The 16,136-nt window shown below is 40.7% G+C and overlaps 2 protein-coding genes across 6 annotated transcripts in view; both read right to left on the bottom strand.

Moving 5' to 3' along the window:
• Positions 1–9,122, bottom strand: part of ERP27 (endoplasmic reticulum protein 27) — a 33,800-nt gene extending 24,678 nt beyond the window's left edge. Inside the window, exons 1-3 of the mRNA XM_060776127.2 lie at positions 8,950–9,122; positions 7,332–7,432; positions 1,421–1,558 (exon numbers count right to left, since the gene is read on the bottom strand). Of these exons, the coding sequence (XP_060632110.2) occupies positions 1,421–1,558; positions 7,332–7,432; positions 8,950–9,040 (330 nt within the window). The 5' untranslated portion in view covers positions 9,041–9,122. The remainder of the gene's footprint in view (positions 1–1,420; positions 1,559–7,331; positions 7,433–8,949) is intronic.
• A 5,094-nt stretch (positions 9,123–14,216) lies between these two features.
• The window catches only part of ARHGDIB (Rho GDP dissociation inhibitor beta), a 33,701-nt gene continuing 31,781 nt past the window's right edge, over positions 14,217–16,136 (bottom strand). For all 5 annotated transcript variants that reach the window (XM_060777210.2, XM_060777209.2, XM_060777213.2 and 2 more), the window contains exon 6: positions 14,217–14,947. In XM_060777210.2, the coding sequence (XP_060633193.1) occupies positions 14,748–14,947 (200 nt within the window). In that variant the 3' untranslated portion in view covers positions 14,217–14,747. The remainder of the gene's footprint in view (positions 14,948–16,136) is intronic.

Raw genomic sequence — 16,136 nt, 5'->3', positions numbered from 1 at the left:
ATGGTGAAAAACCCATTATCATAAGACAGCTGCCATGATTCTCTTTTGAAAATAAAAAATATGACATTCTAAAGCAACGTTTTTCAACCTGGGTGTCGGGACCCCTGGGGGGGGTCATGAGGGGGTATCAGAGGGTCTTCAAAGACCATCGGAAAACACAGTATTTTCTGTTGCTCATAGGGGTTTTATATGGGAAGTCTGGTCCAATTCTATCGTTGGTGGGGTTCAGAATGCTCTGATTGTAGGTGAACTATAAATCCCAGTAACTACAACTGTCAATGTCTATTTTCCCCAAACTCCACTAGTTTTCACATCTGTGTATATTGAGTATTCATGCCAAGTTTGGTCCAGATCCATCATTGTTTCAGTCGACAATGCTCTCTCGATGTAGGTGAACTACATCTTCAAAACTCAAGGTCAATGTCCACCATGTAGGTCATGGGAGTTCTGTGAGGTTGATGGAGTTCCATCGTTTGTGGAGTTCAGAATGCTCTTTGATTGTAGGTGAACTATAAATCCCAGCAAATACAACTCCCAAATGACAAAATCAATCCCCCCCCCCCTTCCATCCCACCAGTATTCAAATGTGGGTGTATTGAGTATTTTGCCAAATTTGGTCCAGTGAATGAAAATACATCCTGCATATTAGAGATTTACTTTACAATTCATAAAAGTAGCAAAATTACAGTTCTGAAGTAGCAACGAAAATAATTTTATGGTTGGATGTCACATCAACAGGAGGAACTGTATTAAGGGGTCACGGCATTAGAAAGGTTGAAAACCGCTGTTCTAAAGACTTGCCAAAATCAACATAGATGATTATTATCCATATACTAATTAAGATTAGAGTCATTTAATCAGTTTTTAAGCAACATTGAATTCATTCCAAAACATGCTATTTGTCTTCAAGCACTAGAGCAGCCAAAGGAGCAGGGAAACAACTTTTTTGTTAATACAAAGTGAACTAATTGTGGTTTGTTGTAGGTTTTTCAGGCTACATGGCCATGTTCTAGAAGCAGTCTCTCCTGACGTTTTGCCTGCATCTATGGCAAGCATCCTCAGAGGTTGTGAGACCTCACAACCTCTGAGGATGCTTGCCCTAGATGCAGGCAAAACGTCAGGAGAGACTGCTTCTAGAACATGGCCATGTAGCCTGAAAAACCTACAACAACCCAGTGATTCCAGCCATGAAAGCCTTCGATAATACATTGAACTAATTGTGTTGAGCCACTCTCCTATCCATGATATTCCAAGCCAAAATATTCCTGCTGATTTTGGATATACATATTAATATCTTCACTGCAAAGTAAATAAGACATCATACATTCCGCTATTAATGGAATTTAAGAAATGGTCCCAGATTATACTATTAGCACCTTTATTGTTACTGAAAGTGGTGGAAACAAAAAAGAACACCTACCTCACGGAAGAGGGAGATGGTATTTCTGGTGACATTGTAATGAGAAAGCACTTGAGAGCTGTTGGAAATCGCAAACGGCACTTCCGGTATATTTTGCACTATGATGCGGAATTCCGAAACTTCTGGTCGCTCCAAATCCTGAAGAGATGGAGGAAGAGAGAATGGCATGGCAAACGGTTTAGACCATTACACAACACTAAAAATGTGCACTGTCTGTAATCCACTGTAACATGGATGCCTTCCCCCAGAGAAATTTTTAAAAAACAGCAAAGTTTCTAAAAATTATCACATAGAGACTGGTCCAAGGATGAATTCTGGCTCAAAAAGAAGATAGCAAAAAGAAGACTGCTTATAAGGTAATGTAGAATAATATATATAATTGTTGCTTGTTGTATTGTAGTTTACACTACAATACGCTAAGCGGCTGAGGGGGAAAAGGAAAGGGCCTGAGGCCAGGAATTGTGGGAGTCGAAGTCCAAAACATCTGGAAGGACAAAGTTTGCCCATGCCTGCACTAGACACTTTGGCAGAGAGGCTAAAGACCTTGTAAAACTGCAGCTACCATGATTCCATAGCACTGAGACAGTGGCATCAAACTGCATTAATTCCACAGTGTAGAGATACCCTCAAAACACTTGGAGAACCAAATAAATTCCACAGGTTTTCTGCAGACTTTTTCCTCTAGCCAGTATTTAGGGGGAATGCTGACATCTGGTGGCTCTTTTGACTCCTACAGGCTTCTTCAGGGACCTTTTTCTTCATGACTCACTGCTTCATGGGAAGAAATAAAAGATATGAAACTTCAGAAGCTGCTTTTAAATTCTGCATTTATCTTAGTTGAAAACACACGCAAAGGTGGCCATGCCATTAAGCAAAGTGTGACCAGTTGTCTAAGATAGTTGGTGTTCAGTACCAGAGTAGAATCATAGAGTTGGAAGAGACCTCATGAACCATCCAATCCAACCTCTGGCTAAGAAGCAGGAAAATCGCATGCAAAGTACCTCCAACAGATAGCCATCCAGCCTCTGTTTACAGGCTTCCAAAGAAGGAGCTTCCACCACACTCCGGGGCAGAGAGTTCCACTGCTGAACAAGTCTCACAGTTAGGAAGTTCTGTCTAATGTTCAGGTAAAATCTCCTTTCCTGTAGTTTGAAGCCATTGATCCAAGTCCTAGTCTCCAGGACAGCAGAAAACAAGCCTGCTCCCTCTTCCCTATGACTTCCCCTCAGTAATGTCTTTCTTTTCTATGTTTAGCACTGTATTTTTTTAATCCCAAAGAGACCAGGGATTTGTGAATGTGCGAGTTGTCCCTCAAGAGCTAAGGCATCTTGATCAGCTCTTGATATTATCCAGTTTGACAGGAATGAGTAAGTGGGTGAGCAGGAAACATTTGCTCTTCCATCACAAGCAACAAAATATTCAGCTCCTGGGTGTAATTGGGTTATTGATCCACTATGTATTGATCAAAATTCTACACCATTTACATTGGCTAAGAAGTGAGAGAGGAAGAGGAAGAAAGAAAGGAGGAAAAATAATGCCGAATTATTAAAGCTATCTAGTAAAGGTAAAGGTTTCCCCTGACATTAAGTATAGCTGTGTCTGACTCTGGAGGATGGTGCTCATCTCCATTTCTAAGCCGAAGAGCTGGCATTGTCCATAGACACCTCCAAGGTCATGTGGCCAGGATGACGGCATGGAGCACTGTTACCTTCCCACTGGAGCGGTACCTATTGATCTACTCACATTTGCATGCTGTCAAACTGCTAGGTTGGCAGAATTTGGCAGATCCTGCTCCCCAGATTCTGGAATACTGTGTCCAATTCTGGGCACCACAATTGAAGGGAGATGTTGACAAGCTGGACTAAAATGATCAAGGGTCTGGAGGACAAGCTCTATGAGGAGCGGCTTAAAGAGCTGGGTATGTTTAACCTGCAGAAGAGAAGGCTGAGAGGAGACATGATTAGGGCCATGTATGAATATGGGAGGGGAAGTCATAGGGAGGAGGGAGCAAGCTTCTTTTCTGTTGCCCTGGAAACTAGGACATGGAAGAATGGTTTCTAACTCTAGGAAAGGAGATTTCACCTGAACATTAGGAAGAACTTCCTGGCTGTGAGAGCTGTTGAGCCATGGAACTCTCTGCCCCAGAATGTGGTGGAGGCTCCTTCTTTGGAGGCTTTTAAACAGAGGCTAATGTTCATAGTATAATTGATTCAGTTGAGGGAAAGGGTCAGTTGAAAAGGAAAAGCGAGAGAACAGAAGTATTCTTTTGAACATCTGTTTGTGGTAAGAAAACAAGTGTGGAAGGAAAGGGAGCCAAGGACTTCCAAGGGAGGAAGAAAGTGCTCTTGAGTGTTCCATGATTAACCAACTGGGCTTTATCTGGCCAAACCAAGTCCCAAGCCCTTGGAAACTTGGCTTCACATGTATACAGGATATTTATAGAGAGCATGATGTTTTCAAAATTGAAACATAATTTTCTATTTAAAAAAACCCAGCATGAGCCTTAGCCTATTCACTCCCATGTAAGTGGATATAAACTAATAACAAAAATTTAAAAAAAAATCTGTTCCTGGATTAAAAGTCTTATTTCCTGTTTAATTGTGCAGTACATAATTTGATAGTAGTTGTTATACTCCAGAAACTTCATTTTTGTGACTACCACAAACTATGAGTGAAGAAGGGGAGTCAGGGTCATTCAGTTGGGAACCCCTCCCCCAGCAACAATATAGTAATATATAATACTAATATTGTGCTGTGCTAATCATATAATATATTGTATATACATATAATGTTGATAATAACATTATAATGTAATACAATATAAAACTAATAACAATACAATATAATAATTGCATATTATATATTACATAGCCCCCGGTGGTGCAGTGGGTTAAACCCCTGTGCCGGGAGGACTGAAGACCAACAGGTCGCAGGTTTGAATCCAGCGAGAGGCAGATGAGCTCCCTCTATCAGCTCCAGCTCCTCATGCGGGGACATGAGAGAAGCCTCCCACAAGGATGATAAAAACATCAAATCATCCAGGTGTCCCCTGGGCAACGTCCTTGCAGAAGGCCAATTCTCTCACACCAGAAGCGACTTGCAGTTTCTCAAGTCGCTCCTGACATGACTCTCTCTCTCTCTCTCTCTCTCTCTCTCTCTCTCTCTATATATATATATATATCATATAATGTTAGCCGTTCTGAGTCCCTCCTTGGAGGTTGAGAAAGGATGGGATATAAATGTTCCAAATAAATAAATAAATTACTAATAATATTGCTGTATAGTGGTATAGTACTATATAGTTATATATAATACTAATATTGTGCTATGCTAATAATTATAATATATTGCATGTACATATAATACTGGTCATAATATTGTAATACAATATAATACTACTGATAATACAATACAATAATATAATAATTATATATTTTATATTACATGTAATATTACTAATATTGATGTAGTACAATATAGTAATATATAATACTAATATTGTGCTATGCTAATAATATAATATATATTGTACATACAGATAACATAAGCCACTCTGAGTCCCCTTCGAGGTGTGAAGGATGGGATATAAATATCGTAAATAAATAAATAAATATGAGGAATTAGTTAAGTTAAGACTTTATGAAATATTCATTTATTTTATTTATTTATTTATTTACAATATTTATATTCCGCTCTTCTCACCCCGAAGGGGACTCAGGGTGGATCACAATGTACATATACACGGCAATCATTCAATGCTGGTTTTGACATACAAGACATACAAACAGATAGAGGCCATTCATTCAACAGTGCTTCCACTTCTAATCGTCCTGGAGGTTGCTCGATTCGGTCACAGAGGGAGCTGTCGCTTCGTCCACAATGACATCAAGCCTTTTTGATCGTATTATTTCCTCCTTGCTCTCCGGCATTTTTATGGTCTCATAAATTAGCCTCCCCGCTTTAAGTGGTGCCTAATTTCTCTACTCACAGCTCATAACTGTTTTCGAATTGCTTAGGTCGACACTGAGCTGGGCATTTTTTAAACAGCTTTTTTAAACAGCTGTTAACAGTCAGACGCTCAACCCCGACTCATTGAAAAACTATAGCAAAATGTGCTACAGAATATCCCACAAAAACAATGTTTTTGCAGTTTAATAAACATGTGCCATGCTTTTATGACAGAACCAATTAGGGATAACATTTATAGCCCAGGAACAAAAACTGAGTTACATAATGTCATTTTAAAAGTATGCTGTAAAAATCGTCCTTACTTTTTCTTGGTCAATTGAGATGGTTCTATCAGAATAAACCTCAATGTTTTGAGAAGATAGTTAGGTTCCCGTGAACCTCTTGGTAGAGATTATTCTGTGCATAAATTTGTTGTCCTAAATTGTCTGTCACATGGCTAATCTGCTTAAGTTTGCTCTTAGTTGGTGTTGAAGATGTAGCACAATACAGCCATGGGAAAGATGTGTGTATGTGTGTATAATCACTTCTGACTCTTTGATCTCACTTAATTGCCTTCTGCAGTCATACAAAATGACTCAAAGTCGGTGTAGTATGATTTGCTGATTCCAAAGGCAAGATAGTCTATAATCTACATATGATTAGACGACACAACTTTAATCACAGAGTGCCATAAGTACCGGAAAAACTTTGCAAGAGGAGAGAACTAGCTGCCCCCCAAAAACTCTTACCAAAACCATAAACACTAGGAAAAAGCAATTGCCACATAAACTCTGGATGCAAATCAATCTATAGGAAAAATTATGATTAGAATCAGATGTTAAGCCTCATTTACTGCGTCTTTCGTTGTGGATTCCCACGAATGCTGTCACATGGGGATGGTTCAAACCTAAGCTCTCCTCCAAGTGATGGCAGTCCTCCAGAAAATTGCCACTTCAAGTTTTTCCCACAGCAACACTATATCACGTGCTCCAAAATATCGGGCAGATGTTTTAATGGTGGCAGAAGTTTAATGGCAGTATGTAGCTGCCTTTTTAGGGAGGTTCAAGACAAGGATTCACCCCTGTCTGCTGTTTCACAACAACATGAACTGCCTAATACTGGCCCCTGAGTGTCATAAACTGACTTCCGATAGTAATTATAAAAAGTAGATCAACATGTATCCTGGGTTATTGGGAGAGGTCAGTATTTTCATTTTATATTTTGGAGCTGAGATTAAGTTGTTGCACACACTTCAATTATTCTTCTTGAATAATGTTGCATTAAGTTATGAAACTGTGCTCAAGTCATACTCATCATACTTTACTAAAAGTGTCAACCAAGTAGGGAAAAAAGTTGAAGGCTTTCATGGCTGGAATAACTGGGTCACTGTGAATTTTTTGGGCTGTATGGCCATGTTCCAGAAGCATTCTCTCCTGACATTTCACTCACATCTATGACAGGCATCCACAGAGGTTGTGAGGTCTGTTGGAAACTAGGCAAATCAAGTTTATATATCTGTGGATGTCCAGGGTGAGAGAAAGAACTCTTGTCTGCTTGAGGTAAGTGTGAATATTGCAATTGATTAGCACTGAATAACCTCGAAGCTTCAAAGCCTGGCTGCTTCCTGCCTGGGGGGATCCAACAGACAAGAGTTCTTGCTCCCACCCTGGACATTCCACAGATATATAAACCCCACTTGCCTAGTTTCCAACAGATCTTACAACCTCTGAGGATGCCTGCCATAGGTGTGGATGAAACGTCAGAAGAGAATGCTTCTGGGACATGGCCATACAGCTTGAAAAACTCACAGCAACCCAGGTAAAAAAATTTTTGCTGTATCTAGGAATTAGGAGTGATTATGTTATCACCCACATTATACATGTTTGAAAGCAAGTTTTGTTAGAGTGCTTGATATGAAAGGACTGACTGTGTATCTTATTGTGACTGAACTCTCTCAACAAACCTTAAAGAATCCAATCACCACCACTTCAGCAGCATTGATAAACGCTTCAATGGCTGCAATATCCTCCAGAAGAACCGGTTTCCTTGCATCTTTGACGGTGCCTAGAGAATTGGAAAAAGTAGATGATCACCATCCTTTCAAAATGGAATTTCTGCAGAAACTCACAGCCATAACTATCTTCAACCTGTGTTTTGAAGTTCAGTGAGGACTCCCCTGTTGGAGAATTTATCTTTCTGCATCTTTGCCTTTATGCAGTGCTTAGATTAACCTGACATAACACCCTTCCTTCTTTTACCTGCTACCATGCTAGGAATGAAGATTTTCAGGCAATACCTGCTGGGACTTTGAGCAGCTCTTTTGAGGAAACTCTGGTAAAAAGCTTGTTTTCCATGAGAAGTTGACTTCAACTTGATTTTACATGACATTAAACAAAGTTAAAGCCTACTATTAATCAGGCTTCTAAGGAATAGTTTTACAGGGTTGAATAGTTGGATTAAAACTTCCTTGCCTGAATCATGATTGTTATAGTCTTGCAAATACTGCTTCTTCAAAGCAACTGAAAACCCTTTCATACTACAAAGTTATAGCGTTATGACTCCACTCTAAAAACCATGGCTGATTTCTATGGAATCCTGGGGTTTATAGTTTGTTGAGGCACCAGAACTCTTTGGCAGAGAGGGCTAAAGACTAAATAAAACTACAACTCCTAGGATTTCATAGCATTGAGCCATGGAAGTTTGTGATGCCAAGCTGAATTAATTCCACAGGGTAAATGCACCCTATTATGGTGTTAGGGATACTATTTTAGTGCTTTCATAATAAATAATAGTGACATCTCTGGCCCATCCTCTGTTCGGATATCAGCCAGCATGGCAACACCTTAAATCAAGAAATAGTTTTGTAAGATCTACAAAGATACTCACAGGAACACCTCAGCAAGTGAGAGTCCAAAAGTGGCAGGCTAAAACCTGGAACCTCAAGTCATGGCTGATACCGAAAGAGAGACCCCCTTCTGGGCACACAGAAGACTGGGCGACTTGGAAGGCACTGAACAGACTGCGATCTGGCACCACGAGATGCAGAGCCAACCTTAAGAAAGGGGGCCACAAAGTGGAGTCCACAACATACGAATGTGGAGAAGAGTCAGAGCCCAGCCACATGCACTATGGAGGGCCTTCTTATAGCAACACCAGAGGCACTGCAAGTGGCCAGCTACTGATCAAAGGATATTTAGTATAATGCCAAGGTTTTTTTTAAATTTTGTGTTTTTAAATACATTACAGCTGTACCTTGATTCGCTTTAGATATGATAAATAAAGAAAAATAATAGATAATAGTTGGGATTTGTGGAATAGAAAGCAATGTAATCTGCAAAGACCTTAGCAATCCACTCTGCTAAAAGTAACCCTCTATGATAGGGGGCCCCTTCATGGAGGGGGACAACTCTGTACTACCCAGAATACTGTGCACATTTTGCAATTGTTGAGATTTGTCATAGCCAGGCTAGAAGTGTCATGCTACTATCTGGAATTTACTTTTTCTATGTCCTGATGATCCATATGGTTTCCAGGACTACTTGTCACCTCTTTGTTTAAAGCCTGAAATATTGCTCTCTTACCTTCTGATGTAGGAACCTCCTCAGCATATCCAACAAAAAACATAAAATTAAGGAGGAATGCAGCAAAACCCCACAAGATGGAACTTCTCATTTTCTGAATTCTGATTTTTTTTCTTGCCTTGTTTCTGGTTTTGAGTTTTGTACGACAGACAACTTTAACTGCCTGTATTCAATCGGATGAGGCAACCTCTAAAGCTGTGGGAGCTAAACACCTGAGACTACTCAAACAGACCTCCCCAAGATAAGAAAGGAGTACAGTCATAGGCTCATTGAATGTTACACACTTTTTATTCCCTTCTCCATTAACAAAGCATGCAGATGTACTACATAACTATACTTATACAATTACACAACTGTGTGAGAATTCTAAATCCTTTGCCAAACTACAAATCCCACGATTCTATGGGATGAAGTCTTAGCAACTATATTAATACACTTTGTGTCCACATTTTTTTTCACCACATTGTAGACAGGGCACAAAAAGATAATAGTATGGATAGGTAAAGGTAAAGGTTTTCCCCTGACATTAAGTTTAGTCGTGTCCAACTCTTGGGGTTGGTGCTCATCTCAGTTTCTAAGCCAAAGAGCCAGCATTGTCCATAGACACCTCTAAGGTCATGTGGCCGGCATGACTTCATGGAGCGACATTACCTTCCCACCAGAGTGGTACCTATTGATCAACTCATATTTGCTTGTTTCAAACTGCTAGGTTGGCAGAAACTGAGGCTAACAGTGGGAGCTCACCCCACTCCCCGGATTCAAAGCGCTGACCTTTAGGTCAGCAAGTTCAGCAGCTCAGCGGTTTAACCTGTTGTACCACTAGAGGGTTCAAAGAGAGAGCAAAATCTTCCTCCTGTGCATCTCCCAAGCATTTTTAGGCAGTTGACTGCTTGGATTCAAATTATTTGGGGTAGGACTTCATTTAAATAAATTTGCATATATAAGTTTTATGCAACTCATGCACTTTCATAAGTCTATGTGGATTTGTCCAAAGATTTGCATGCATCGAATCTTGTTTCCTTTATTAGTTCACATCACTAATAAGTCTTAGCTATGAGCTATTTTAAAACTTCTGTGTTTGAATTCATTTTTCCAGAAGGAAAAAGAGGATGAAGAGGTTACTTCATTTAGCCTCTCCCTTGACTTTAGATTTCAGATTTACTTAAGAGTAGTGCTTGGTCTCACAGAACTTGAGAAACCTCTGCCTGTGAAAAAGAATAAAAGGATGGCCCATTTTGTAGGGGAAATCTCTACTTGTTACATGTTGTACTAAGTCTATGTTTACAAAAATAACAATGTAATTGCCTTTGATAATAATTTAAAATACAATACCTGTAACAAATATAATATATCCGGACACTCTTAACAGTTGAGAGATAGAGAAGGGCACCTTTGTGCCTAAAAAAGATTCAATTGAACTGAAGGGTTTCACTGTAAAAAAGCAACCACATGAAATGATAATGTAAACGTACCATATGTTGCTTGGTATCCTGTTGTTCACAGCAGCTGCTGCCTGGTTATGAAAAACTGGGCTTTTATCATTGCTGTTTATTCCCTATGCTCTTTTGTAGGAAGCATGGATATCTGTCAGTGATTAATGCATAGTTTTAGGTTACACGTTTATAACTGTGATTATGCTTTCCAGCCATGATACAATATAATTTGGGATAAGATACAACAAATGCCTTTGAAATGTGTAAAGGTGTCAGTCTCAGTGCCAAGATCTTGAATGATTAAGTAGATCAGGGTTTGATTCCATGCTCATCCAAAGAAACCTACTGCTTGATCTTGGTCGAATCATACACTCTCGGCCCCAGAAACCACTGTAATAGATTCATCTTAGGCCCCAGATTATCTGCTTTGAACTGGATTATATGGCAAAGTGGGTTAAACCGCTGATCTGCTAAACTTGCTGACCAAATGGTTGCAGGTTCAAATCGGGGGAGTGGCGTTAGCTTCCACTGTCAGCCCCAGCTATTGCCAACCTAGCAATTCAAAAACATGAAAATGTGAGTAGATCAATAGGTACCGCTCCAGCGGGAAGGTAATGGTGCTCCATGCAGTCATGCCGGCCACATGACCTTGGAGACGTCTACGGACAACGCCAGCTCTTTGGCTTAGAAATAGATATGAGCACAAACCCCCAGAGTCGGACACAACTGGACTTAATGTCAGGGGAAAAACAGCAGATAATCTGGATATTATATGGCAGTGAAGTCAATATGGCAGTGAAGTCAGAACAATTTGGAAGCACCCTGCATTTTTCCTAAAGCCTCTCTTCCGTTTCCTTCTGCCTTGGCTTCTCACTCTCCCAATTTCTCATTGTGCTTTTTACCAAGCTTCATCTTCAGTCGATCTGGGGCCCTTCCACACAGCCCTATATCCCAGAATATCAAGGCAGAAAATCCCACAATATCTGTTTTGAACTGGGTTATTTGAGTCCACACTCAGATAATGTGGGATTTTCTGCCTTGATATTCTGGAATATAGGGCTGAGTCCCTCTACGGAGGTTGAGAAGATTGGGATATAAAAGTTTTAAATAAATAATAAATAAACCTGGAACAAAAAAGGAAAGCTATCATAATAGGTCGAGCTTTCACACAGCAGGTTAAACCACCAGCTGCAGTAAATCTTGTCGATCAAGAGGTTGACAGTTCGAAGCCCAGGTCAGGGTGAGCTCCCGACCTTTAGCCCAGCTTCCACCTACCTAGCAGTTTGAAAGCAAAAAATGTGAGTAGATAAACAGGTACCGCTTAAAAGAAGGGAGGTATTTTAAGGTACCCATGAGAAAACAACAGAAAAATACCAGCATTTCAAAGGAGGAAGTTTACGAACAAAGCTCTTCAGGAGGGAGATGGAGCGGCAGCACATACACATCCATGGCCGGAACTGAGCTCAAGCCTCCAAGATGCCAAAGATGGGAAAAGCCTATATACAATTGTCTGTTTTGTCAATGTATAAATGGCATTGAATGTCACTTATGTATGTTCTGTGATTCCGCCCTGTGTCCCCTTCGGGGTGAGAAGAGTAGAATATAAATATTGTAAACAAACAAATAAATAAGTAGTATAAGGAGACGGAGTGGGGGGAATCTGAGGGAAGCTGTGTACTTTTATCACTAACAGTTACCATTATAACACTCATTTTCAAACATAAAATTCGAAGCTCCTGAGATGACACACATCCATAGACAATGAAAGGAACTTGCTAGACCAGAACATTGATCTCTGTTTAATTCTATCTTTAGAACCATTCTATCAAAACTTTAGCTAGTCTTCCATTTCATTTCCCCCAGTCTTCTTCTATTCATAACCACTCATGACCTTATCAAAGCAGGCCAGGACAGCTCCATCATGTAAAAAGAGAGAGAGAGAGAGAGAGAGAGAGAGAGAGAGAGAGAGAGAGAACAGCAGACAGCATCCCCTTTCCTAGTGCCATATCCTTTTCTTTGTGTGCTGTGGCTTTTGATCAGTGGTTCCCAAATTTTTTTTGACCAGGGACCACTCTCCAACATTAGCACCAAAAGGATTACAAATCAGTTTTTGGTCAACTTTCGATTCGGTTTGGTTATTTGGGGTGCTGATTCAGAAAATCGCATTGGATAGACCACATCAGCAATAGTTTCTGATACACAACATATCCCATCCAGTTGTCACCATCTGCTCACCCACAGAAAACCGTATTTAATAATCTAGACTTAATGTGGTAGTAGTAATCTTTTGTGGGTAGTCTGCCTCTTCCCTCCCAACATCCCTGTAGCCTCATCACTATAAGAGAGTTTCACAAGACCAGTTGCTCTTGTCGCCGTGTGGTTTTGAGGCAACAGTGTAGTAATGGTGACGCCACAGACCATATTTTCATTCTTGCAGACCACTCAAACAGACCTCCACGGACCACAAATTGTGAATCACTGCTTTAGATGGTGGTAGGAAACTGTCAAATTATTAATTTGTAAGCTACTCATATAATACCATACACAATGATGGCACTGTATAAAAAAATAATCACCACTCAGTTCCTATCCTACCAAGAAAGCACAAGTTCTCTGAACATGGACTGTGCCATATCTATATTCTATATAGTAGGGATGGGTAAATTTCAGGTTTGTGGAATCAACTATTTTTAAATTTGGATTCCATAATCCAAATAGTCAGATCCTGGTGGAAATGACATACACTTAGAATGAAAGAACCCCGAGTCTAGGAAATGAACAGCACTCATCGTTCTTCCTAATCGAAACCCATCTTGCTTATCCCAAATCTTCTCCATTTCAATAATATAATGTAATGTGACAGAGGAGATTATTTTTGACACTATTACTATTTAATTATTTGATGAACTAAGGAGCTGTGGTGGCATGATGGGTTAAACCAGGGGTCCACAAACTTTTTAAACAGAGGGTCAGGTCATAGTCCCTCAAATTGTTGGAGGGCTGGATTATAATTTGAAAAAAATAAGAATAAATTCCTATGCACACAGCACGTATCTTATTTGTAGTGCAAAAAACACTTTAGAACAATACAATAATTAAAATGAAGAACAATTTTAACAAATATAAACTTATTAGTATTTCATTGGGAAGTGTGGGCCTGCTTTTGGCTGATGAGATAGGATTGTTGTTGTTGTGTGCTTTCAAGTCTTTTCAGACTTAGGCTGACCCTGAGCGAGGGCCAAGTAAATGACCTTGGAGGGCCGTATTCGACCCCCGGGCCATAGTTTGAGAATCGGTAGTTCGAATCCATAAGACGGGGTGAGCTCCCATCTGTCAGCTCCAGCTTCCCGTGCGGGGACATGAGAGAAGCCTCCCACAGGATGGTAGCACATCTAGGTGTCCCCTGGGCAACGTCCCTGCAGGCAACCAATTCTCTCACACTAGAAGTGACTTGCAGTTTCTCAAGTCACTTCTGACATGATAAAAAAAATAGATGAACTCCTTGCCAATGTACCTCAAAGTAACCCAAGATCCTTCTTCTGGCCACTTCTACTATCTAACATCTTGCAGAATATAAACACTGAACACAAAACATGGAAATGGAGGAAAACCTGACACAGGCAATATTGTTCTGGGAATATTGAGAAAAAGTCTCCATAACCCCAGTCATTACAAGCAGGCTTATTCTCCAAGATGTAAAACAAGATGGATGAAAAATATGTGTCTGGAACTATTTCTAAGATTGCTATTAGTCTCAGGGAAGCTTGATATTCTGCATGCCTGGAAGACCAAACGAATTGCTATATTCGATGAAACAGGAGTCTCACTCAGAAGCAAAGGACAAAATTGGTTTTATTTTCAAAGACACTGAAATCATGACAGGCGAAGGCAGAAACTGTATCTCCTGTTACCAATAAAGGCAAGATTTCCGAATGCAGTTTTGTAAATGACACTAGAATAGGCTTAAATGAGACTGAATCCACTCATAGGCAAAGATGTTTCCACTGAACGCGGAAGGCTCAGGGCCATATATCTTTTAGCGGGAGACAACTTATCTGCCCTGATATTAATAGGGATCTGCTGGCAACCATGCATCTTCCTAGCAAAGGCACTTCAAGGACGGATCCTGTGCAAGCAGAGAAAGGATGGTCTGTCCCAGTTTAATTCTTTGTGATTATTTACAATAAAGCAGCAGGAGAGACAGAATCTGTCCAGAGGCTTGCGTTAGCAGATATTCTTGTGACATTACAAGGGCCAAGTGGGTTGTGGAGGAGAGGAAGCATGGCATGCAGGTGCCAGAGACTGGCATGGCTGTAATACAGCACGATTGGCAGGGAAAGCAAAGAGGCAGGCGTGACGCGGGACTCATTCTGTCCACTCCTTCTTAATGGCCAAGTTCCATTCCCAGGTGAGATGGTCATGCTTATCATCATCGGTGAAGAAGGACTTGTTGCGGTAGTTCCCTCGAGCCATTAAGCCCTTGGGTGCTTCCTCCACAGGAGTCATGAACTCGTATTCTTCTGGCCGCGGTCCATAGCTGCCCACCATGAATGTAGCTTTGTCCACTATCAGAAAACAACCCACAAGAAAAGAGTGTGACTTACAGCAGATCAACAGATATTGGACACAACCACAACTTATATTGGGGGTTTTTTTTACTACAATCCCCCCCCCCAAAAAAACCCCTCCTCTTCCTGCAGTGGCTCTAGTAGTTTGGACATTGTGACCACAAAAAGTAACATTTCCAAGCTCTGGAAGAATACAGGGGCCACCGGAGGCATCCAAACAAGCATTTCAGTTTGTGGTACTAGACCTGTGCTGTTCTCAAGCAATACATATGCTGCTGCTAGACATACAACAAGGGAAGCAACAGATTTGACAACTTTTTCAACTTTTGGCCCTCCAGCTGTTTTGGACTTCAGCTCCCATAATTCCTGATTATTGGGCAAGCTGGCTAGGGCTTCTGGAAGTTGAATCCTAAACACCTAGAGCAGTGGTTCTCAACCTGGGGTCCCCAGATGTAGGCAAACTACAACTCCCAGAAATCCCAGTCAGTTTACCAGCTGTTAGGATTTCTGGGAGTTGAAGGCCAAAAACATCTGGGGACCCCAGGTTGAGAACCACTGACCTAGAGGGCCACAGGCTATGCAGGTCTGGCTCATGGGTGTCAACACTGGTCAATTCAGAACTGTAGCAAACTGGATTGGATGTCTCCAAAAAGGGCCAGGCTGTGACAGAGCTAGTTAGTAGCCAGCTGCATTAAATCATTACTGACTGAGTGATCATGAGTTCGAAGCCAGCCCGAGTCGGAGTGAGCTCCTGACCATTCATAGTCTAGCTTGCTGTGAACCTATGCAGCCCAAAAGACAGTTGCACCTGTCAAGTAGGAAATTTAGGTACCATTTTATGCTGGGAGGCTAATTTAACTAATTTACTATGCCATAAATCTTCCAGCAGTGTGCAGAAGAATGAGGAAGTACTCCATCAAAGGACTCGGTGTCACAAGTGGATGGTGAAGCAGCAGCTTCCCTATGGCCAGAACCAAGCATACCCTCATGAAGCCAGAAATGCTGGAATGTTAAATTGCCTCTGTGTCTATCTATATATGTTGTATGTCTAAATGGTATTGAATGTTTGACATGTATATATGCATTGTAATCCGTCCTGAGCCCCCTGCAGGATAAGAAGGGTGGAATATAAATATTGTACCAAAAAAAGTACAATGAATAGGCCCCAAAAGACAAAGAAAGTTGC

Source organism: Anolis sagrei, chromosome 5 (assembly GCF_037176765.1).
Source record: "Anolis sagrei isolate rAnoSag1 chromosome 5, rAnoSag1.mat, whole genome shotgun sequence".
NCBI lineage: Eukaryota > Metazoa > Chordata > Lepidosauria > Squamata > Dactyloidae > Anolis > Anolis sagrei.
This window is presented reverse-complemented; position numbering and strand designations above follow the sequence as displayed.